At 39.2% G+C, this 25,983-nt stretch overlaps 1 protein-coding gene across 2 annotated transcripts in view; it reads right to left on the bottom strand.

The window, feature by feature from the left end:
* The window catches only part of LOC149323473 (tryptophan--tRNA ligase, mitochondrial-like), a 43,139-nt gene that overhangs the window by 4,272 nt on the left and 12,884 nt on the right, over positions 1-25,983 (bottom strand). For both annotated transcript variants that reach the window (XM_089488976.1, XM_089488978.1), the window contains 4 exons: positions 22,197-22,454; positions 2,637-2,717; positions 945-1,030; positions 522-640 (listed from right to left, as the gene is read on the bottom strand). In XM_089488976.1, the coding sequence (XP_089345102.1) occupies positions 522-640; positions 945-1,030; positions 2,637-2,717; positions 22,197-22,454 (544 nt within the window). The remainder of the gene's footprint in view (positions 1-521; positions 641-944; positions 1,031-2,636; positions 2,718-22,196; positions 22,455-25,983) is intronic.

The raw sequence follows: 25,983 nt of genomic DNA, 5'->3' as shown, positions 1-25,983 counted from the left end.
AGGTGGCTTACTGAAAATTAAAAAGCAGATTAAAAAATCAAACAAACCAGTTAAAATGAATTATTTTATAAAGCAATTATTGCAGTCAATTCCTGAAAACTTGCTGAACAGGAAAGTTTTCATTAGCTAGCAAAAGGAGAGCCTGCTAAGGGAAGGAGTTCCAGAGTCTGGGAGAAGCCATCAAGGAGGCCACAAAACATGCTTGGGGAGGCAATGGGATGAACAGCAGGGCCTCTTGCAAAAATCTCAGAGCTCAGGCTGGCTCATATATGGAGATACATTCATTCAGATATTATGGACCCCACCTTATAGTGATGCAACATCACTTTCAGTCACTAACAATAACAACAGAGGAAAATAGAGTATCTGAGTTTGTTGTGGGAGAAAGTGTGGCCTGTATCCAAGTCTGGGGTGGGAAAAATTAGCTCTGGCTTCCAGACAGTTGCCCACCTCTGCTCTAGAAGTAGATTCTAGTAGATTTTATCTAGAAGTATCAAGTAGATTTTATAGTCTTTACTCACTTAAAATGGCTTTAGGCACTGGAAAAAAATCTCCATATTTCTTGTTAAAGCGGCGGGCTGTATCTTGGGTCAGCTCCAAATGAAGGACTTGATCTTCTCCAACAGGAACATGTGTTGACCTTCCATTAAAGAATATATATATATATATATAGGTGTACATTCACATCTGTTTGTTCAAAACGATTTCAGTAGGACTGAAGACCAAATGTTAAATTGAACAAGTAGATTTGCTGCTAGTTTTTATAAACTTCAGGTTGTATCTATAATCAAGGGAGACATCATTCCTTTCCTCCCTATTCCCCCTTGACCACTCCAAAGGGTCCCCCAATTACACCATCAAGACTATACTGCCCCAAATCCTTCCATTTCCAGCAAATCATTCCCTTTTCTAAAGCAACTTCATGCGAATTATTTTTTTCTTACTTGTAGAGAAGAATATCAGCGGCTTGAAGTACAGGATAAGTGAAGAGGCCAACTGATCCTTCACTCATCTGGGCAGCATTCTTTATCTATTTTCAGAAAAAAAGAAATCAAAGGACTTAGCTAATACTTTCGTTCTTTAATACAAAATAAAATAATCACAAATACAACTAAACTGTTCTTTTACAAATTTAAGATGTGAAATACTGCATTTATAATTTAAGAAATCATCCAAGCAAGCAAGCAAGGCAAAGATTATTTAAAACAGGCATTTAGTCCAAGGGGTTCCCCCGCCATCCAGCCTGCAAACTTTCGCTATAGAATAAGGTCTTATATCAGTAACTGACTGGAGATAAGACCTCTTCCTTATTGGGAAAAGAGGGCAAGTCTGGGGACAGCATTGCTGAATGATTCAGTCTTGTTTGCTTATACTGTTGTGCTTATTTCTAAGTCCTGTCCTGTTCATGCCTGAGTATACATACAGAAGCTTCCCCTGCTTTCTTGTGAGTAGACCGACAGAGGTTTGGTGTAGGGATGCAATTTGAAAGTGCTTCTGGGTGATTCAGCCCTAGTTACTTCTGAACAGACAAGCTGTTTTATTTGAAGCATATCATTCTACCTTTGGAAGTATCCACAGTTGAAATGCAGCCCCTAACCATCTTTGCCAGCTTGGAATTTGTCCCTTGAAATGAAAGCCACTTTCCATCACATTTGCACACTTAAATTAAAGGTAGTGCATACAAAAAGAAAAGGCTAACAATCAATTTCCATGCAATAAAATTATACAAATGCAAGAATTTGTACCTGAACATTTATCTTTAGTTGTATTCTATTTTATACACTGTATATACTCGATTATAAGTCGACCTCATGCATAAGTCATAGGCACGTTTTAGGACCACAATGATGGATTTTGATATGACCCATGGATAAGTTGAGGATAAAACTTAGGGGCATGTTGCAAAGCATCTAAAGGATGAAGCAAAGGAAAATGATGCCAAAGAACTTACAAAATTTCAACTTTTTGTGTTCACCCTAAAGGTGGGGGTCATGGCTTCCAGGACAGATTAAACTCTTGCCTTTGCCCAAGGGATAGCTCCTTTTAAAATAAGAATTAAAGTATAGTACTTACATTGACCCATGGATAAGTCAATTTAGGTTTTTGGCATCAACTTTTTGACTAAACTTTCTAGTTGACTTGTGGTATATACAGTAACTTTTAGCTATTTAAAATCTTACCCATCACCCCAAACATAAGCATAATGACACCAACAGATGTTTGCACACCCTGGGTATAAAGCTCCACATGGGTACATGAAGATTCAGAGTGAGAAGTGTCATCTCACTGGGATAAAGGGCCATTGTGAGAAAAAAAGCAAGGTTGTCTTTAAGGTCTGTCCTTTTATAAGGACACCCTTTTATTTTACTTGGAGAGAGTGTCAAAGAGATTTCAACATGTGTTGAGGCCTTATTACCACAAAAGAAGTAATTCAACCATGAACAAGAAGTGGTGTGTATATGAGTCACCTCTAAATTAATCATAGCAAGATGATGTCAAGATAATATCTGGAACTTGTTTTGATGAAAGATGGAACTCCAAACACAGATGAACTCAAGGTTTGCCAGAGACTGTCCTTGGGTATGTGGAAATGAGGTGACAGAATCCTCCTGGCAGTTTAACCACAATATACATACCTTCCAATGAGGAAAATGTTGCAGACGCGGTACACTTGTGAAACACCCCAGAATCCAAGCAAGTTCCGTATGTTCCGGCACCTAAAATAAATCAGAATGTGAAATTATGTGCAGCGTGTCTTCATGCGAACACAGAACTAATAGCATAACCTATCTCCAAAAAGACAAAATGTATTAATGTAGGTTGTAGTAAACTTGTAGAATGTAGAATGTAGTAAATTTGTTTTCTGGTACTCCAGAGACTACGACACAGAGCAATGGATGCAAGCTACAGGAAAAAAGATTTCACCTTAACATTAGGAAGAGCTTCCTGACAGTAAGAGCTGTTCAACAGTGGAACACACTTCCTCAGAGTGTGGGGGAATCTCCTTCTTTGGAGGTCTTTAAACAGAGGCTGAATGGCCATCTGTCGGGGTGCTTTGTGTCTCTTCCAACTCTATGATTCTATGTTAAGTTCATTTTGAATTCTGATCCTGTCCTGTAGTGTAGTATGCAGTGGCCTGATCTGATTCAAAATTTAGTGTCATCTGCAAATTTCATAAGCATGCCATCTATTCTGTCATCCAAGTCTTTGAGAAAGATATTGAACAACACCAAGTCCAGAACAGAAGCTTGTGGCATTCCAGTTGTCAATTCTCTCCAGGATGATGAGCCATTGTTGAGTACCCTTTGGGTCTGGTTGGTCAACCAGTTATAAATCCACTTAACAGCTGTGTTGTCTAGCCCACATTTCACTAGCTTTTTTTTGCAAGTATATCATAGGGGTTCTTGTCAAAGGCCTTACTGAAATCGAGATATGCTACATCTACAGCTTTCCCTTCATCAACCAAGCTGGTAATTTAATCAAAAAAATAGATCAGATTAGTCTGGCATGACATCTTTCTCAGAAACCCATGTTGACTTTTTGTGATTATGGCATTCCTGATTACAGACTCTCTGTTTAATGATCTTGCTGTAGAATCTTTCCTGGTATTGATGTCTGGTGGACTGGGTGCTAATTATTTGGGTCTTCTTTTTTCTTTTTTCAAAAATGGGGACAACATTTGCCCTCCTTGTCTTCTGGGACTGCTCCCGTTCTCCAGGAGTTCTCAAAGATGATTGACTGTGGTTCTGAGATTATATTCACTATTTTTTAAAAAAATACTCTTCAGCGTATCTCATTTGGTCCTGGAGACCTGAATTTGCTTAGAGTAGTCAGATTTTCCAGGACTACCTCTTTACCTACTTTATGCTGCATTTCCTCTACTGCATCATCTGATGTTACCATTCCCTCAGATGTTACCATTCCATCATCTGATGTTACCATTCCCTCAGATGAGAATTATCTCATCATCTGATCCATTTCCCCCAGGTTCAGCACTGTTCCCCTTTTCACAGAAGACCAAGGCAAAGAAAGGGTTGGATTCTGCCTTTTCTCTGTTCCCTGTCAGCATTTTGCCATCTTCTCCACATAGCAGCCCTGCCAGTTCCTTGTTCTTCCCTTTGCTATGGTCATAATAAAAAAAGCCCTTTTTATTTTATTTCTTAAACTCTCCAGCAAGCCTGAGTTTGATTTGTGCTTTACCTTTTCTGACTTTGTACCGACATCAGCTGGCTATTTGAATTCTTTAGAGTTAGACCCTTCCCATTTCCCCTCCTCATTAGAACTGTTTAAAATTGTGCCTTCAATATCTCACTTACTCCCATCCTTCATGTATCTCCTTCACTATTAATATTCCTGACCATGGGTTTGCTGCCATATTGACTAGAATGCTGATCCCAGGAAGTCCAAATCCCATTGGAATAATTTAATTATTCTCTCTTTAAGAAAACAAACCTACTAAGTTTTGGTCATGCCACTCCAAACCACTGCACAACCCACCAGATAATTCTCATCTAAGGGAATGGTAACATCATGCATTGTAGAAGCCCTCTACAACTGGTCAGAAAGACCAGAAAGACAAATGACTTATGTTTCATCACTCAGATGATGTTATAAGTGGCCAGGAGAGGCCAGCAGAAGAGAGGCTTTAACTAAACAAGGAATGGCACAGAGTTCTGTGGTTATTAGAAGAGTGAAAATAGTATAGATTTTCATGGCCTGTATATAACTTCATCAGATGATCAAGCCAGGTTTTCCCTTCTGTTTGCTCAGGCCCACAGTTTACAGTGAAGGCCATACAGTAAGGATGGAGCGTAACATGGGGATGCATCTAGGGGTAATTGTCATTTTGGCGTCAGTCAGATGAGGTGGGTACAGTGTGCCCCATTCTGACAGCTATTTAAGTTTGCTTGAAGGCTTTGGGGTACCAACCTAAGAGTTAGTCCAACAAACAAGAGATCAAGTAATCAATACAAAGCCTCCAAAATCAGAAAATATCAGGATTTCTCTCCAAGCTTAATAATCTGACATTACTGCTAAAGAAGGAAGTATGAATTAAGTACAGTCGGCCCTTCTTATACACGGATTTGTTATACACGGATTTAAGCATACACGGTTTGAAAATGTTCCCAAAAAGTATAAATTTACCTTGATGTTCCATTTTTTATTAGGGACACCATTTTGCTATGTAATTATACTTAATGGGACTTGAGCATACACGGATTTTGTTATACACGGGGGATCTTGGAACCAAACCCCAGCGTATAACAAGGATCCACTGTATTAAATAAACAGCGGTTTAATTCTAAGTAAAGACTGTGCTAAAATGCACAACAAAATCAATATCATAAAACACCGGTGAGTTGAAAGCTAAAACATAAAGTGAGGGCAAGTTGCACACCCAGCAAGAACATACAAAATTATTACTCTAAAAATGGCTACAGCCAACTGATAGCAAATAAAGAGCAATCATTGCACAAGACTGAAAATACTATAAAACAATCCATCACCACTCAAGGAAAAGTAAGCTCCTTCTTTGATTGGGAAGATGAGGTCAAGTAAAGATTAAACAAATTTGAAACAGTATAAGTAATAAATGATTTCAGATAAAGAAAATATTGTGACTGTAGTTGTGAATGTGTCCAAAATTAACATGGTTGACACTAGTTTATTTCAGATAATCCAGCTACAAACTATGCACTCTCTCTCCCATCCCATTTCCTTAGCATTCAGCACAATTTGCAATGATTCCTGAAGGAGCAAAGAATGGTTTCTGATGTGGCTTGCACAGGTAATGTATACACAGTTGCCCCTTGGAATTTGCGGGGGATCTGTTCCGGACTCAACTGTAAGTTTCAAAACTCCTACATATTCAAGTCCCACAGGCTTGAATTGGGTGCGTGCCCCATTGAGGTTAATGGTAGTCATCCCTCTGCAGATTTTCAAGTCTGCAGATTTCAAGTCTGCAGACTTGGAGGGGCGACTGTAGTTCACTGAGTCAAATTTCCCAACAAAAAGGGGGTCTGCAATAGAAAAGAAACAGACACTTAAACAAGGCAGGGAGGGAGAACACAAGCCCATGGTGTGCAGGACCCTTCTACTAACTTATTGCTAATAGTACAAAAACATCTTTTTTAAGGGGAAAGGTCTTTTATTTTTCAGCCTGACCGAACAAGCAGTTACAGCACATTATTTCACAACTCTGCAGATTAAAATTTAATGGGCTTTCTGAAAATTAGTATTCCATTTCCAGTTTGGCAACTATTCATCACGCATTGCAATCAGCACTAATAGTTTCCATTTTCTCTTTCTGTAAGATGTTGTCCCATATTTTTTTCCATAACCCATTTTTTCCATATTTTCAAGTAGACTTTTAAATGCATGCATTTGCTCACTCTCAGTCAGCAAGAATCAACTTTTAAATGCATGCATTTGCTCACTCTCAGTCAGCAAGAATCTGACTTTTTATAATAGTGAAAAAGATGACAACTCGAACACTCTTACAAATCAAATGGAAAATCAGCCAGTTCAAAGATCCAGACACAAACATTATTATCCAGGTTACATTTGCAAGGATATAAGCGAGAGGTTTTTTTTAAAATATATCTTTATTAGATTTATATTATCGCATTAATTTACAAGAGTACAAAATATACTAAAGTAAACAATACAGTGGTGCCTCGGGATACGAAATGACCGCGTTACGAAATTTCCGGGATACGAAAAAGTTGGTTTGGAAAAAACAGTTCCGGGTTACGAAATATTTTTCGGGTTACAAAATTAATTTCGGCGCGAAATTCAAATGCTATAGGCTTCCAGCGCTAACGGAAAGCCTTTTCGGGTTGCGAAATGTATCGGGTTACGAACGGCGCTGCGGAACGAATTAATTTCGTAACCCGAGGCACCACTGTATATCATTTACACCCGTTGTTTTTGGCGTCGTTACCTCCTGTCTTACAGAAAAATAAATTTCTTTGTGTTGAAATCCTGATTTCTTACTGCTTCTTGCCTGTATACAATACACAATTTTTTTTTGGTTTTTTGAAAATGGGGAAGGAACGCGGAGGCCCCTACATATCAGAACCAAACCCAAAATACCCCAAATAAACTTACTCAAAAAATTGTGCGTATCTCTTTGATTTCTCCAACAATATCGAACCATATAATCCTGTTTAGGACTACTATCGCTTAATATAATATACCTGGTTTTTTTCCTTCCATTATATTCAAAAAAATAATTCCCACAACCCTAAATTATTTATAGTATTATGTAATTAAGCTCGCCAGGTTTTCATCCAGACCCCATCTTGTTTGTAGGAATACCACTACCTGTGCCCATTCCTTATCCATTTTTTCTTTCTTCTTATCACTCAATTTATATGTAAGTAGATCCAATTGTCTTATGTCACTTAGTTTTATTAGCCATTCCTCAATCTGTAGTTTTCCTTCATCTTTCCAATGTTTGGCCAGTACCATTCTAGCCAGCGTTATCATATATAAAAAAATCTTCCATACCCTCTTTTCCTCCTCCGGTTTTAAAAAATAAAGTCATATTTAATAGATAGATTTCTGGTTTTTTCTTATAACTAATACCTAGTATTTTTTGTATTATAGAGTGAATTTCATTCCAGAAGTCTTTAATTTTTTCGCACTTCCACCACATGAGGATTGTTGTGCCCTTTTCCATATGGCACCTCCAGCAAAGATCACTTTCTTTTTTAAACATCTTCATTAGTCTAGCTGGAGTATAGTACCACCTATTACTGACTTTTAAGAAGTTCTCTTTCAGATCCTGACAGCTGGTAAATGTTTTCGTTCTTTTCCAAGCTAGCTCCCAGGCATCCAGTGGTATTTCTCTCCCCAAATCTTTAGCCCAATCTATCATGAACTGTTTCACAGGTTCTTTTTCATTTTCCCTTTCTCTAAACAAATTATAATTAAGCAAGAGTTTTTGGTTGTGTAACCAATTCCATAGTTTCCAGCTACTTGCATTTTATCAACAGTTACAGAGCAGCAGTACAATTTTGTGTGCGTCTACTCAGATGTAAGTCACACTGGGTTTAATGGGCCTTACAGGCAAATAGTGTGCAACTGAAGCCTAAAGAAGTATCCTCACTGTAGAAATAAATCAGTTTTTAACCACTTTAATTGCCATGACTCTATTCTACAGAATCCTGGGATTTGTAGTTTGCCATGACATCAGAGCTCACTCACAGACCAGGCTGAATATCTCCCAAACTACAAATCTCAGAATTCCACAGGATGGAGCCATATGAGTTAAAGTGATATCAAACTGCTTTATGTCTGCAGTACTGAATAGATGTAAGTCTGCAATCCTATACACATTTACCTGGGAATAACTCCCAACTCAGTGTGACTTATACCTTAGTAAACTACAGGAATACATATGCAAAAGATGTTGCTAACAGCTAATTCTTCACTAGAAATTGAGACCGGTAAAGTGGCAATGATCTAATGAGTTGTAGCTCAAAACCTTTCATATGTCCTGATGGAAGAATCTGTTTTCAGTATAGATATTATCTTCCTCTGAAAATGTTTCCTGGAGCATTGCTAAAAATACTTGGAAGAACATGAGCATTTTAATTCCCCCTATTTAATGTTTCCCATAGGAAGCTAGCTATGTCCATTAGTTGATTTCCCCAAAGATGTGATCATCCAATATGTTCCATCTCCCAACAGAGCTCTTACTGGGCACCAATTCAATATCTGTTCTTCAGGTTCAGGATTCTGTTTCTTCTTTTCAAGGCAGTCTCTTTCCCATATCCACTTTATTTCACTTTCCCAGATATTCTCAGTTTCAAACTAGGAAAATGCTAGGCTAGATTTATATATATATATATATATATATATATATATATATATATATATAAATAAATAAATAAATTTTGGATCCAAAGCTTCAACAGCAGTGACATAATTTAAAATATTTTCTCTGAAGTGTTTATTTTACAGAATTTTAATTTTGTTTTTTATATTTTGTTTCTATACACCAAATCCCCCAGAAGAACAGTATCAGAAATCAGCAGAGCTGTGCCAAAACTAACCAAATAAGTATCAACAGGGATAAATGGGACCATTACTTTTCAACATTTTAATTAATGAGATGATGGAGTAGAGGCAATCCTTATCAAGTTGGTGGATGATACAAAACTGGGAGGGATAGCTAACACATTAGTAGATGGGAACGAAATTCAAAACGACTTTGATAAACCAGAAATTTGGAAATTAATCAAATAAAATTCAACAGAAACGAATGCAAGATTCTACATTTAGGCCACAGAAAACAACATGCACAGGGGTAGGATAGGGGATATTTGGCTTGGCAGAACAAGCTGGACAGTGAGGAAAGCTGATAGGAAGAAAATAAACTTATTTGAGATGAGGTGCTGGAAAAGAGTGCTGAGAATACCATGGATGGCCAAGAAGACAAACAAATGGGTCCTAGAACAGATAATCCTTGAACCTCCCCCTTGAAGCCAGGATGGTTAAGTTGGGACTACTGTACTTTGGGAGTACACATCATGAGAAGGTATGAATCAATGGAAAAGAGAATGATGCTAGGAAAGGTAGAGGGAAGTAGAAAGAGAGGAAAAACACATGCTAAATAGTTGGACTAAACCAAACAGACCATGGGATTGAGCCTGGAGGATCTGAGCAGAGCAGAGGAGGACAGATTTTTTTGGAAATGCTTCATCCACACAGTCGCCACATGTAGTATTGTTGTTAACTTCCCTCAAGTTGACCTCAAGTTTGTTTTCCGCAGCTGCAGAGACTAAAACATGGAAGCAATGGATTCAAACTACAGAAAAAGAGATTCTACCTCAACATTAAGAGGAACTTTCTGACAGTAAGAGCTGTTTGACAGTGGTGGAGTCTCTTTCTTTGGAAGCTTTTAAGCAGAGGCTGGATTGCCATCTCTCTGTGGTGCTTTGATTGTGAGTTCATGCATGGCTGAAGGGCATTGGACTAGATGTCTCTTCCAACTCTATCCTATGATTCCGTGACTTGGGAAGCTGGATATGTTTTGCCCAAAGAAAAGATGACTAGAGGTGGCATGATAGCCATCTTTAATTTTCAGAAAGAATGCTATGTCCAAGATGGAGCAAACAAGTTTTTTGCTGCTTCAGAAACTAGAACATGAGCCAAAGGACTCAAATTATAAGAAAACAGATTTCACTTAAACATTAGGAAGAACAGTTTTACTGTAAGAGCTTTCAGGAGCACTTTGACTGTGCAGTCTTCCATGGCAGGTGGCTGGATTGGATGGCCCTTGCAACTCCTTGAGACTTTAAGGCTTTATGATTTTTATTGTTAACAGACTGTATTCCAGTTTTGGTATTTTACCACAAAAACATAAGGTACAATTTATAAACTGACTAAATAAAATATATTCCATTTAGACTTGTATGAATTTCACATATAGGTTACACCCTTCAGGCAGCATGATTTTTCCCATTGTTCCTCCACACAACTCTTGATCTAAGTGAACCAGGGAAATATACTGGTAGGGATTCAAATCCAGATGCTTCAGATCCAAATTCAACTTTTTACTACACTCATAGAGAAATAATAGTTATAGAAAACAAGTTTATCCAAGTTGCTAAGTGGCTTTTTAAAAAAACCTGATTAATAAAGTAATGATGGCTGTAATTATCAAACAGGTTTGATTGTTGTTGCTGCTGTCATTACTTTATTATTTGTCATCTTGGCTTCAATTTATGAATGAGAGACTTCCAAGGCACTTGGGACAATGACTGAAGCTATCCACGTGTAAAGCAGTCATTCTCTTTTCCTATTGTCTTCAATATTATGCAGCTTTTATCTTATATTATTTTTATGTTTTCCAAAGAGCTTTTTTAATTTTGTGAATTATTTAACAAATATAATCCAGATAATACAATAATTCCTTCTTCCTTCACAAATATTGTATTTCTTTTTTAAAAACAATTTCTCCTTCTATCCCACCCTTCCCTCCCCAAATCATGGAGTCATAAACCTTTCCCTTATCAATCGATGTAATGCTTATGGCCCCCCTTCCTGCTCCTGCTGAGCAGAATGTGACCTCTAGAGAGCACCTATCCTAAGGAATTCACCTCTGGCCTGCACCAGTGAATTGAAACCTCCTTTTTAGCAATGCAATGGGAAGCTGTTAGGACATCTCAGTAGACACTGAGATGCTTCCTTCCCTTCCTCAATCATAAGCAAGGGCTAGGCCAAGCCAAGGCACATGAAAATGTAGTGTGAGAGAGATAGAATACTTTATATTCTAAGTAAGGAATCTTCATAGCACAAGGATATCTCTGTGTGAAGGACATCTTCCATTCAGGTACAGACAGATTGGATCATTTCACCCAAATCAGGAAAATTAACCATAAAAAACCTGACATGACTAGCTAATACATTCTCTTAATCTACTCACAGATCACATGGGATTTGTAGTCCTTGATGTTCATTGTCCAGCCTACATAAGCCTTCTCCCTCCTCCAGGCATTCCTTTGTTAAAGCCCATGCCTTATGCTGCATCTCAGGCTTTTAGGACCTCTGCTGAGAAGCATCTCAAAGGTTTGCGCTGCTGCCTACTGCCCACCTCATTGGTAATTGTTATCTCATCACCTGTGATGCCTGAACCTCATTACAACGCAACTGAGCTTTTTCGTCTCAGTTAGCCCTTTGTTACCCAGGAAGAAGGGTTGGATAATGTGACTCCTATGATCATAATCACAATTGTGGAATGACCTGCCGGAGGCGATCCACCTGACCACCACTTTAGATGCCTTTAAGAAGGCTGTCAAGATGGATCTCTTCCGGTGGGCCTTCCCAGACTGACCTCCTGAAAAAGGATAGCCCCATCTACTTCTAATGGCCCACTCCATTTGATTAGTGTAGAGCAAGCTTTTGATGTGTTTATTTTAATTGTTGAATTTTGTATTAATTTTACTGGTGGGAGGGATCAGGTCTAATGTATTTTTATTGTATTTTATAATTATATGTATGTTGTAATCCCGCCTTGATCCACAAAGAGAGGCAGGAGATATAAATAAACCTTATTATTATTATTATTATTATTATTATTATTATTACAATGGCTCCTTTTCATCCTGGAGAGAAGTGACCAGTGGGGTCCCACAGGGTTCTGTCCTGGGCCCAGAGCTATTCAAAAACTTTATCAATGACCTGGATGAAAGAATTGGGGGCATACTTATCAAATGTGCAGATGACATCAAACTAGGAAGAGTAGCTAATACCCCAGAGGACAGGATCAAAATTTAAAATGACCTTAACAGATTAGAAAGCTGGGCCAAAGCTAACAAAATGAATTTCAACATGGAGAAATGTAAGGTACTGCACTTAGGGAGGAAAAATGAAATGCACAGATATAGGATGGGGGACACCTGGCTGAATGAGACTACATGTGAAAGGGATCTAAGAGTCCAAGTAGACCACAAATTGAACATGAGTCAACAGTGCGATGTGGCAGCTAACAAGGCCAATGCGATTTTAGGCTGCATCAATACAAGTATAGTGTCTAGATCAAGGCAAGTAATAGTGCCACTCTATTCTTTTCTGGTCAGGCCCCACCTGGAATATTGTGTCCAGTTCTGGGCACCACAATTTAAAAAGGATGTTGAGAAACTGGAGTGTGTCCAAAGGAGGGCAACTAAAATGGTGAAGGGTCTGGAAACCATGGCCTATGAGGAATGACTTAGAGAGCTGGGGATGTTTAGCCTGGAGAAGAGAAGGTTAAGAGGTGATATGATAGCCCTGTTTAAATACTTGAAGGGATGTCACATTGAGGAGGTAGAAAGCTTGTTTTCTGCTGCTCCAGACACTAGGATCCGGAGCAATGGATGCAAGCTACAGGAAAAGAGATCCCACCTTAACATTAGGAGGAACTTCCTGACAGTAAGGGCTGTTTGACAGTGGAACACACTCCTTCCTTGGAATGTAGTGGAGTCTCCCTCCTTGGAGGTCTTTAAACAGAAGCTGGATGGCCATCTGTCAGGGATGCTTTGACTTAGATTTTCTGCATGGCAGGGGGTTGGACTGGATGGTCCCTGTGGTCTCTTCCAACTCTATGCTTCTATGATTGTATGATTCTACAACCATAAATATAAATTGTCTTCCAAATAATTACATTTTGTTTACATATTAATCATGACCTTTTATAATAGTTTTTCCAAAACCTTTCTTGATCTAAAGGAGGTTTAGGTCCAGTACTGCCTTCATAGTGAATGGCTTCCAAGTACTCTCAAACATATCTTCTTTTATGTCCCTCTTGCTATTCTTACTTCGTATGTTAGTTTTTCTGAGAACTATGGAACATATCCTATTTAACCACTTTTCTATTTTTTTACATGTTTCAGCTATTTTTAGTCTTGCAATACTTAAAGTGCTATAAGTGCTATAAGGTACTTAAAGTAAGTGCTATAAGAAAATTTTCATTTTCCCTTTCAAAAACAGAAATAAGTAATAATGACCCCCTGGAGTGGACTTTTTGGTCCAGAATTTGACTTATCCATCATAACAGGTCCTCCCATAATCTACATATTTTTGGCCACGCAGGATAGCCACATATCCTTATCCACATATGATTCCAATCATCTGTTTTGCCATAATGTCTCAAACATAGCCTCAACACATCTTTATTATTCTTATGGAGTTTGAGTGGAAAGTAACACCACTTATGAATAATTTTAATACATTTCCTCTAATCTGAGCAGATACTGATTTTCCAAAGAGTAATTTCATGATACATTCAAAGTATAATAGGCTCAGTTTATTCACTTTGAATTTTAGTGAGCGTTCAGGCTTAATTTGCTCTTAGACCATTTTGTTGGATATTTATTGATATCCACAGAAGGACAGGTTGCACACCTGTAACTGTAGTTCTTTGAGTGGTCACACAACTTGGTATTCTGAGCTTGCGCAGCAGTGTACCTTTGGAACTTTCTAAAATCGTTACATAAGCTTTGTGACAGTAGCTACACCCACCTTCAGTTCTATCCCCCTGTTTCTGCTCATTTACCTCAGTTACCAAGGATGCTGCATTGCAGCATCCAGAGGACCAAAGATGCAGGACACATGATGAGGGAAGGATGGGCAGGTTTATGTGAGTTCAAAGATGACCACTAAAGAATTACAGTTATAGGTATGCAATCTGTCCTTCCTCTCCATGTTATCTGTGAATCACACAACTGGGAGACTAATAAAGTACCCACACCAGGAGATGGGAATGTCATGCCATAAACACAAAGTGTTTATGCATATGAACACAATGCCATAAACACAACTCAAACAAAAACTTTTATTAAACAGAATGTAATACATTTTTACAAATGTAAGACAAGACTGTCCATCCAAAGCCTGAATCAGTTCTGGATCAAGCACCTGATCTGCAGCGTGATATAAAAGTCAATGATTGTGATCACACAGCAGCCCTGTGTTTGCAGGCCTGATAAGATGTCTTGGGAGGTGTGTTATCTCCCTGGGGCAAAAATATGTGATTTAACAGTGAGGCTGACAAAACTTGTCAAGCCTGCTGACCGTTATGCCTTCCTTTTGGTCCATGTGGGAACCAATGATACTGCAAGGCACAGCCTTCAGTGTATCATAAGGGATTATGAGGCTCTGGGTAACATAGATCTATGCATAATGCACATAGTTCACTAGCCCTCCAAGCAGAAGTTATGGCCATGAGGAAAGCAGTCTTCCTGGTAAGTAGTCTAACATCAAACAAAGCCAATGGTTCAAAGGGCTTCTTAGACAGTTAGGACAACACTAGTTCAAGATTCAAAGCATGAAAATTCTTATATCCCTTGAGAAGCTTCTTTACCGATGGGTCCTAGGAGCATGAAGAACAATCAACAAATTGGAAGTGAAAAGAGATGGCTGAGAGGTAACATCATAGTGATGACAGGGAGAGTCTGGAATCTGATAAGAATAATTCCAAAATGTGTAGACTTTGAGCTTTAGGAGTAAGCCCTCCTAAAACCAGAAATAGTCCATTTGTATAAATGTAGTTAATTTACATCACTACAGCCTCTGAACTGGTGGTCTATTAACTGCTTCTATGACATCATACTGTATCAGGTAAGCATATGAAACATAGATCTTCTACAAAATCAGCACACATTTTCCAGATCTGGGTGTCGAACCTGACCCTCATGAATGGTGAGGTCAGAACAGAGATGTAGATGGATATAAGTCCCTCCAGCCAAGTGTAGAAGAGGCATGAACCATGGTTGCCTCAACCACCACACCATTACTAGAATGGCATTTGCTTCGCCCATTCATAGCTTGGATACCACGCTACCATCAGAAGGATGGTAAGACATACATTAGCACACCATTCCAGCTGAAGAGGAAGGTGTCACTGTGCAAACTTTATTTCCGGATCCTGGACCAGAAGTGACTGCATCGCTTGTTCATTGGACTAGCAAAGAGATCAACAGCTGGCATGACTCCATCTGCAAAAATCCCCCTGAACAGTGTCAAGATGGCACATCCATTTATGGCATTATTGGAGCACCTGCTCAGTTGGTCTACAATTATGTTTTCCTCCCCTGGGAGATGGATTGCCTGAAGAAACAAACGTTCTAGCAACACACCCATCCCAGATCCTGAATGTTAGTTGAAGCAGTTTCTGATTTCATTCCCACTTGCTTGTTTAGGCAATACATTACCATGGTGTTGTCAGTAATGATTTGGCTCGTGCTGCTCAGCAAGGATTCAAATACTCTTGAGAACTTCCTCTACAGCTAGCATTTTGAGGGTACTGATGTGCAGCAGAGCTTCTTCACTTGGCCATTTGCCTTTCAGTGAAAGCCTAGTTGCATGGATTCCACAGGGATACAACTGAAATAACAGCCGGCTGAAATTGCGTTGGAAGGAAGGGCATGCCTGCTTGAACACTGGTGAGATCAAGCCACTAGTCCAAAGAATGCTGGATAGATCTTGGCATTGTGTGTTTTGCATGGGGCGAAGCCAGCCAAAGATCAAAAACATTCAGGAACCATGACTTCAGTAGTTGAAACTGTAGTCTGGCCAATGAGGTAAGAGAAGTGGTAGACACCATGTGGCTAAGAAGGCCTTGCTTTTGTGCTTTTCCCCTAGACTTTCCTCAATAGCCATTCCAAGTTTTGCTATTTTCTGCTAATAAAATAATGTCATCTGCATATCTTAAATTGTTGAGGTTTCTTCCTCCGATTTTCTCACCTCCTCTCTTTGAATTGAATCCCACTTTCCTTAAGATATATACTGCAAATATATTAAGGAGATAGGGTGGAAAATACAAAGGCTGTCACAGACAAGAGGGGGCAGGTAGGCCAGGCTGAATGGTTTTAAGTTATATGACAGAAGATTTCATTTGAACATTAGAAAGAACTTCTTGACAGTAAGAGTGGCTTGACAATGGAACCTTGCTTAGAGAGGTAATGGGGTCTCCTTCTCTGTTGTCTTTAAAAATAAGCTGGAGTGCTCCCAGCTGGAAGTCCTTTAGCTGAAGATCCTGCAGTAAGCAGGGGTTTGGACTCAGTGGCCCCTTCCAACTCTGATTCTATATAGCTTTGTCTGACCCTTTTGCCAATGGCATTCTGTTTCTCCACATTGTGTACTGACAGTAACCTCTTGTCTGGAGTATAGATTAAGTATCAGGACAACCAAATGTATATCCATTTCTTTTAAAATAATCCAAACATTTCCATTATTTATGCAATCAAAGGCTATGCTACAATATACTCAAACAGATGTGGTTCCCCACCCTTTCTCTTTAGACTGAGGGATTGAGGGTCCTTTGCCATTTGCCAGCTAATCTGCTTCTGTCTCCAGGTCCCTTTATCACCTTGGCCACCTGGGTATCCAACTTGGGATCACGGTGAAATCCAGATTCCACTGAATTAACATCAACACTCCACTGAAGCACAGTTAAGTAACAGAATTTCAGAATATTAACAGTATATGGGAGAATGAGCAGGCTCTCTTTTAATCTTTTAGGCTATTTATTATATGGAATTATTTTTGTTGTTGTTGTGTTCCTTCAAGCCATTTCTCCATGGAAAGGAGACATATTAACATCTGGCCATATTACTGTTATTACATTGAATAAATAAAATCATTTCAGCAGGCTTATCTATAGTTAACACACAGTGGAACACTATCATCTTAAACATATAGCCATTTATCTATCTCATCTGTTAAGGAACTATACATCTCTGCAAAGACATATGCGAACACACAAGCTTCCAAAGGTTAATATCCTTAAGCACTGCTATAGCTATCAGTATCTGTTACGTATCTATGAACATTCATGACTGGTATCCATTACAGTCATAATGTGATATATGTTTATTGAGCATAACCTAGTTGTTGCTCTTACCAGCATTGTCTAACTTCATCAGCTTGTCTGGGTTATCAGCTAGGAACAGCACAGCTCTTGTCATATGATGTAAGCAGACTACAGTCACTTGATTTCTCTCTTTTCAGCTTGTTTTACAGCTTTCCTAGCATATCAGTTGAGATATATGGTCCAATGAGATAACCAATACTTAGTGCACTCATTATATAAACAATTAGTCTCTTCCCCAGAGCTGATATAGCATCACTTTTCCTCCAGTCATATTCTTGGAGGTCACATACCCGATCCACTGAACTTCCATCAGATTATATCAGCCATTGCTCTGTATATGGCACCTGATGTGAGTTTATTACTGGTCAAGTTTTGCTTCTCATACATTTGTTTATGCTTGTGTTAGTGTTCTGCCTCTAGGCTCATAGTAACATGCAGACATTCCACATTACATAGAGCATTTTGCATTATATTTGATATGCCTTATATTTCTTATAAAACCGTTGTTTACATTTTGCAAATTTTTACCCAACCAGCATGTAGCCTGTATCAACTCCCTCATTTTTGCTAAATTTGAGTCAGGGAAAAATTAGTGCTCAAATATTTACAATGTAAGAGTCTCTATTTGAAAAAAATCCTTTTGGAGCTACACTCTCCATCAGATGCAGTTGCCATCTGGAAATCTTTTGTTGCTGAAGGATTGTCTGCTTCTCTTGGCTGTTTTTAACTCTCTTGGCTGATCTTGGGATTCTACAAATCTGACCAAATCATGGGCTTTGTGATTCCATAAGCTTGTGTTGAAGTTTCCTCTTCTAATGGTGTGAGCAGGAGATCTGTGTCATCATGGACACTCAGATCAAACACGTTTCTCATTAATTCAGCTTATATCGTTAAATCTATTTGCTCAGACATGGTTCTATCTTTTCATGCTGTTCATCCGAATTATTGTTTAAACATAGCAATGGTGTGACCTTTCTGCTAGCTGCTGCAGGCCAAAATTGGGATAATTACACATAAACTATCCATAAAACTTAAACATGTGGGCCCATGGCAACACAACTATACTACACTGGATGTTGTTTTCATTTGTGTAAGAAAACTGGGAGGAAACAACAGTGTGCTCATCCTAAAAATTAAGAAGCGTGGCATCCTTCACTGCAAGTAGCTAAAGTGGTCAGCTTGAGCTAAAAGTCATTTATAATAGCAATTTTTTCTCATACTAGGCAAATAAACTTGAGGATAGGAAACAAAGGGGTTCTCCCTCGATATCTCATTGTAGGTCAAATATATGTCATCTTGTGGCCCAGATTCAGTCATTATGAATCCATTTGTTCCTTAGAAAACATTAAATGCCGCAAAGTCACCAGTCCCTGCTCATAAGCTGCTACAGGATTGGGGAATGGGTTTGCAGCTCAGTTAGTTCTGTCCAAAACCACTACTGCTGGAGGTCAGAAATGTTCATACATAGGGTCATTAGCTGTGGCATCTAGATGGCAAAGATGTTTACATACCAATCGTGTATCTCTGTTAGTTTCAGCTCATGTTGATCTCTTTCCACTTGCCAGAAGGCAGGTTGCTTACCTGTAACTGTGTTCCTTTCAGTGGTCATCTCTGAATCCACACAAATGGGGTTTGCTGTGCCTGTGCAGAGCATATCTTGAAACATCTGGTATAGCTAAGCCTTAATTTTTGGTGGTAGCTCTGCCCACTCAATATATATCTATTTCCCATTCCAGCTCATTTACATCAGTGCCAAAGGACGCAGCATAGCAGCATCCCAAGGAGCAAGAGGCAGAATACACTATTTTTCCCCTCATAATTGTTACACAGTACAACATCCCTGCCACGATATACTGTATATACTCATGTATAAGTCTATAAATTTAGGCCAAAAAATTGACCCAAAAAACCTGAGTTGACTTATCCACGGGTCAATGTAAGTACTGTATCTTAACTCTATCCTGTATCTATCCTGGAAGCACTGACCCCCTCTACTCTCTCATCCATCCAGCCGTAAGAGTTTTGTCTGTTGGAATTTTCACAGAGTTATGTCTGCTGGGATTTTCTAAGCTCTTTGACATTGTTTTGCTTTGCTTCGTCCTTTAGATCCCTTGCAATGTCCCCCTAGGTTTTAACCTCGACTTATCCGCGGGTCATAGCAAAATCCATAATTTTGGCCCCAAAACTTGCCCTCGACTTATACATGAGACCAACTTATAGTCAAGTATATACAGTACATTTGTACGTTCTTTGACTGTATAATTGAGAATAGCAAGGGTTAGGAGGAATCTGCTCCATTTTAGCTGAATTTCAGGCGCGTTACAGACCGCCCCTTTGGGGCGGCCTGTAGGCGCACCTTTCCCCGCTGGATTGGGGCCTCAGCGGCTAGAGCGGCAGCCGCTGAGGCCCCGATCCGCCGCTTTCCGGGCTGCGGGGAAGCAGCAAAAGGCCCCTTCCCCGCAGCCTGGAAAGGGCTGTCCTTGGGGCTTCCAGCCCCAAGGACACCCCGCGGTGGCGGGGAGAAGGAGAAAGGGGCCGTTTGGCCCCTTTCTCCTTTGGTCCACTGGGCGCAGCCGTCTGAAGGCTGCGCCCAGCGGACCAAACCAGGAAGGAGCTCCGAAACGGAGCTCCTTCCGGGGTCGCGGAAAGGGCACCCTAGGCGCCCTGCCGCAACCCCAATACGTCACAACCACGCCGCCTCGTTTGGAGGGGGCGTGGTTGTGACGTATTGATGACGGCGGCCGTGTGGAACAGCCGGCGTCATTTTGTGCGCGCACAGCGCGCACTAGGGTTAAGTCGATGCAGAAGCATCGCCCTGCCTTAGCCCTAGTACGCGCTGTGCGCGTACTTTTAAGCCCGTGTGTAACGGGCCTCAGATTCCTAGAATCCAGAATTTTGACCAGACAATTTTGTTAGCTTATTCTTGTTAGTTCATTCTCTTTCTCAAACTTCTAGCTCTGGTTTAGAGGACCTGTCCTCTTTTTCTTTGTGCTATTCCAGCCAGGAGTGTCAACACTCCCCAAGAATTGTCCAACAGGATCAAATGACAGGAAATTTTTGTCATCTCAACAATCTAACTTTTGGGAAGCGCTTTCCCTGCACATTACAGCTGCCCAAAACTGCCCCCTTTCTCTGGAATATTATATTGATGTTTATCACACTATACTCTTAAAGTGCTACTATTCCAGTTTGACTCCTCTAGCTGCCTCCTGTTGCATTCTGGGACTGGCAGTTTTAATGAGGGGTATTCTTCTCTGCCTGAGAATTCTAAATACCCTTTCTTAAAACTGCCAATCCCACAATAATAATAATAATAATAATAATAATAAATGTTTATTTATAAACCGCTTTTCCAATGATCAAAGCGGTGTACATGTCGTTAATCAAGCAGTAAAAACAGTAAAAAGAGTCTACATCATAAAATACATATTAAAATAGAATTAAATTCAAACGACAGTAAAAAACATCAGATAAAAAACTGTTAAAAACATAGCAATCTATTAAAACCAAACTGTAAAAACAATAGAGGAGGTAGAATCTTAGATGGAATTGGGAGGGTAGGTTTGTTGAAAGAGATAAGTCTTTAAAGCCTTCTTTAACAAATCAACAGGAGGCAGCTAGAGGAGTCAAATTGGAATAGTAGCACTTTAAGAGTATAGTGTGATAAACATCATTGTCTTTACTTCTGAAACTCTCTCAGCAATACCTCCTCTTAGCAATCCCAGAAGCTTCACATTGCTTAATTCTAAACCTGTGCAGCCTTGCAAGTTTGTTCATTTCAATTTAATCTGTCCTTAAAGCAACTGTGTACTATTAGATATTTGTTTGTATTTTTCATGTACTCTTCTTGTCTAACTCTATTGGACCACAAGGACTAACCAGTCCAATCCCATTCTGTAATGCAAGAATTCACAGTCCAAGCTCTCCCTGTGACAGATGACCATCCAACTTGTGTTTAAAAACCTTCAAAGAAGGAGACTCCACCACACTCCAAGGGAGCATCTCTCACTGTTGAACAGCTCTTACTGCCAGGAAGGTCTTTGTAATGTTGAAGTGGAATCTCTTTTCCTGTAGTTTGACCCCATTGCTCCAGGTCCTAGTATCTGGAGCTGCAGAAAACAAGCTTGCTTCATCCTCAATATGATATCCCTTCAGATACTTAAACAGGGATATCATGTCACCTCTTAACCTTCTCTTCTCCAGGCTAAACATACTCAATTCCCTAAGTCACTCTTCACTGGGAGGTTCTCACTGCTACCTCTGGAAGAGCTGAGCTAAGTGGCACATCTTTCCCACCTCATACTGTAAAACACTTCTGAGTTCACCCCACTGCCTCTGCATTTATATAGCCACTTTGAATCCCATTCAGGAGAAAAACAGGCAATAGGTCAATGCAATAAATAAACAAATGCATGTTTTTGGGTGCCACCATGGCCCAACAGAATAGAAAGCTGTGCTTTGCCATGGGACTCAAAACAAACTCATGCACTAGGACCACAAACCGCCTGGTTATTCTTCCTGTTGGTGTACGTTAAGCTGCAATAAGCATATTTTTCTTCTGATACAATGTAATTCAACACAGACACATAACTGGTACCTCTACTAGACAAATATATTGACTCTTGTGACAAGTTGGTGATCACTCCTGAGGTCCATTCACCTCTCTACTGACTACAGTAAAACCACACAAAGATTATCCAGAATTCTTTTTGAATTCTAATTCTAAAATAGAAAAAATAATTGCATAAAGAAATATATTCTGGTCCACTGAAGAAAGGAGGACATATCAAATCAATTTAAATACACCGAAGAAATGGGATGGGGGAGTACTGACCTGAGACTGCTGGAAAAGGAAGCATTTCTGTGGATTCAGGCCACAAGCAAGGAGAACAGCTGCAATGTCTTGGATGTTTGTGCGTAAAACATCTGGCTCTCTTGGTACAGTGAGGGAATGGAGATCCACAATGCTGTATAATACAGAGTTGCATTCTTCCTGCAGCTTCACCCAACTTGTGATGGCACCGAGGTAATTTCCAAGATGAGGTATTCCAGTTGGTTGAATACCCGAGAAAATCCTTTTCAAGCCTTTATTCTGGATTCAAACAAAATATTTAATATAATTAGTGTAGTAAACTGTTTGAAGATGAAAGCATAATTTTAGTTAAGTGAAGCAAAATCTGTACTCAAAACACTTAGGAGACATAAGTCACTAGGAAGAAATGGCATAACAATAGAGCTGTTTCAGAATACAGAGACAAAATCTGTTTGAATTTTAACAAAAATGGAGTGAAAAATATGGAAAATAAAACAATGGCCTATTGATTGGTAACATTCAATATCCATTCTAATTCCCAAGAAAGAGGATGATGATGATGATAATGATGATTATTATTATGCAACCTCTCCTCAAGGTTTGAGGTGGGGTATACAAACACACACACACACACAGCTTCATATACTGTGTGACTTGGTTGAGAGGAAGTGATTTACGTGTTAATCTCTGTGTTGGTCTGTTGTTGAATGGCAAGGCCTCAGGGAGTCTATTTAGTTACAGTAATGATCCAATCTGCTGGGAAACTCTTCCAGAACACGGCCACACAGCCCGAAAACCCCACAAAAAAACTATGGCCTGTTACAGACAGCCAAAATAAAGCTGCTTCGAGTCACAGTGGCGGTATGGTGTTTCAATGATGCATGCATCCTAAGAGTCCAGAAGCCACACCAAAGCCACACTCCAGGCTGGAGCGTGGCTTCGGTGCGACTTGTGGACTCTTAGGATGCATGCATCATTGAAACACCATACCTCCACTGTGACTCGAAGCAGCTTTATTTTGGCTGTCTGTAACAGGCCAATGTTATTATTCTGGTCTCCAAATATGCACAGTTACATTTAAAATGGCAAGCTACAAAGAACCCTTCTAGTCAATTTTGTATGTGACAATTTATATTTTACTGTAAAAACAACACGAGACTTGCGTGAAAAATAGACAGGATTTTGGCCATCTATATTTCTTAGTGGATGATCTGGCCATCCATATTTCTCAATAAAATACCAGACATGTATTATTATTCACAGATTACAAGACTAACTGTGATTGCTTGTGAATGAAGGTAAATATGCATAGTATCAGGCTATCTGAAGTGGTTAATGAGCCAAAACTGTCAGAGAAACCAGGGTTAAAGTTCAAAACAGAATGAAGTAAAGTCTTCAACACAAGGTAAATACTGGCATCGTCACTATTTCCACCTCTAGTTATTCCATTTATTTTTGCCAATCCTTTTATTTCATTGCCAAAATGTTGTTCCGATATTAACCACCTCCCTTTTCCCCCAAGAGACAAGTATCCTTGTTGATACAAGAAGGAAACCTTAAATATAATTGTCCGAACAGAGTCAAAGTATTCGGTAAGGCTTTCAAAAACCCAGAACCAAAACAAAACCTTCACATATAAGCTGGTCTGAGGCTTGTTAAAAGAATCAGCTTAAATCATCAATCATAACTAAGTTCTGACAGTTTCATTTTTTAAAGAGACAAGAAAATTCCTGGGTGGTCCCTTTAACTTTACTGTCCACATTAAATCGTTAACCAAAACTCCCATTCAAATTAAATGTTTCTTCCTCAAACAATTTTTGGCTGCAAAAAAATCCACAAAATCTCCACTTATCATTGTGGCTCAAAGATAGCTAGGAGTTTAAACTTCCAGAAAATGATGGGTTGTTGCATCCCAATCATGTTTGCACCTTTCTGTACATGAAGTTCCATCTCTCTCATTCGAATGCCCTCCAACACTGTGGACTGCAGGCAAGGAAGCATGCGCACGCCATGACTCCGAGGCTGCATCTGCAATGCATAAATTATCCCAGAATCCCACAGCATTGTGCCATGCAGTTACAGTGGTGTCAAACTGGAATATTTCCGCAATGTGGATGCAGCCCAAGACAGGAAGGAATTTTTTACCATGCTACAGAAATTGGAAAATTCAACTCAGATGTGCCATTTTTACAATAATCTGGAATGTCACACACCCAGTGGACTGGTTTGTACTTTTTCTTTTGAAAAAAGAAGTAAAATATCATGTAATATTGCAAATGCTTTTGAAACTCCACTCCTTTCCAAAAGTAGCTTGCTGTGTTACATTGTGGCTTGCTGTTGGAAGAGCTGTGGTTCAATATATAGATATGGAGACTGCAGCCAGAAAGTTAAATCCCAGACATCTCCTGTTAAAAAGATTCACAGGTAAAAAAGCCGCAGCTAGTCAAAGGAGATAACAGTGAACCAGATGGAGTTATGTTCTGATTCAATATACACCAACTTCATTTATTATCACACACATGCACATTTGATTTCTCTGACCAGAAAAATATTGTTCCAAATATTTTAATAGCAATCCAAGTATCAGAAGGAGGAGGGGGGAATAGTTTCACTGAAGATGTGACTCAATTACACTACAGCAGTTTGTGAATTAAAGGTTCACTGTGAATAAACTTTAATTTGAAAAAGTCAAAAATGTTCACCATATGAAGTGCACAACCAAAAACTCAATATACTGTGATCCATTACAGAGACCTCAACAATAAAATATATGTTAACAGTCTGGAGAGATTTCAGAGAGAAACAAGTGAAACAGTTAAATGCTCGGGAACAAGTGGTTTGTGAGGGCAAAGATTCAAAGAATTACATGTGTATAGTTCTGCCAAATTTTCTTTTTTTCATCGTAGTATCAGAGACTGACAATATCTCAGCAACCCAGGATGTCAAGATTTAATCTGTTATATTTCAAGCATTCCCATATACCCTAGAATCAAGTGGATTTTATATATATATATCATATTGTGAAGGTATCACTAAAGCTTCTAATCAGAATTCTATTTGCTCCATCATCTTCTCCAAATTACAATGTTTATTAGCCTCATTTGGCCCTTTTGCATCCAAAACACATTTTCTCTATCCCTCCTTCCATCCATCCACTTACTAAAAGCCGGAGCAGAGAAACCTCCCAAATGCAACTTGTTGTAGCATATGTTGAGTCGGTATTTCCAGTACATCTGCAGGAAAGGTGTCCCTTCTCTTTCCCCTGTAACCTCCCCCCAATCCCCCAATATCCTTTACAAAAAGTCTAAGTTCAAACTGGATGCTGGAAAAGGAAACCACAGATGTTCCAACACCGCAGAACTCCAATGATGACTCCCTATCCATTGTAAAAATTGCCAACTTTCATTTTAAGTACAAATGATTATCAAAATGTTACATCAGTTGATAATTTGAATAATGCCTCTAAAAAAGCAGCAGTTTTCATATATGCTAATCAAACAAAAGGGAAAAATCGGAATTACACTAATTTAATAATATTGCAATTGTAAATCTGTCTATCCAAAGGATACTACAGGTTTGCTGAATGTGATTACCTGCAGGTAGTGTAGAAGTATGGATTACAATATGTATATGTAGAATGGCAACCTAACAGGTTGCAACAGAATTGAAAACAATAAAAATATTTGAATATGCATTTCAAAACAAAAGTACTGAATTAGCTTCCAGTTTACTGGTTATCTAGTGACACAACAAAGGGAAATAGTTTTAAAAACGACTTATGAACTGTTAATCTTGGCAGAACTGTCAA

This window comes from Sceloporus occidentalis, unplaced genomic scaffold, assembly GCF_023333645.1.
Source record: "Sceloporus occidentalis isolate IW3139 unplaced genomic scaffold, rSceOcc1.0.p SCAF_1, whole genome shotgun sequence".
Classification (NCBI taxonomy): domain Eukaryota; kingdom Metazoa; phylum Chordata; class Lepidosauria; order Squamata; family Phrynosomatidae; genus Sceloporus; species Sceloporus occidentalis.
Note: the sequence above shows the minus strand (reverse complement) of the source record. Positions and strands in the feature narration are given on the sequence as shown.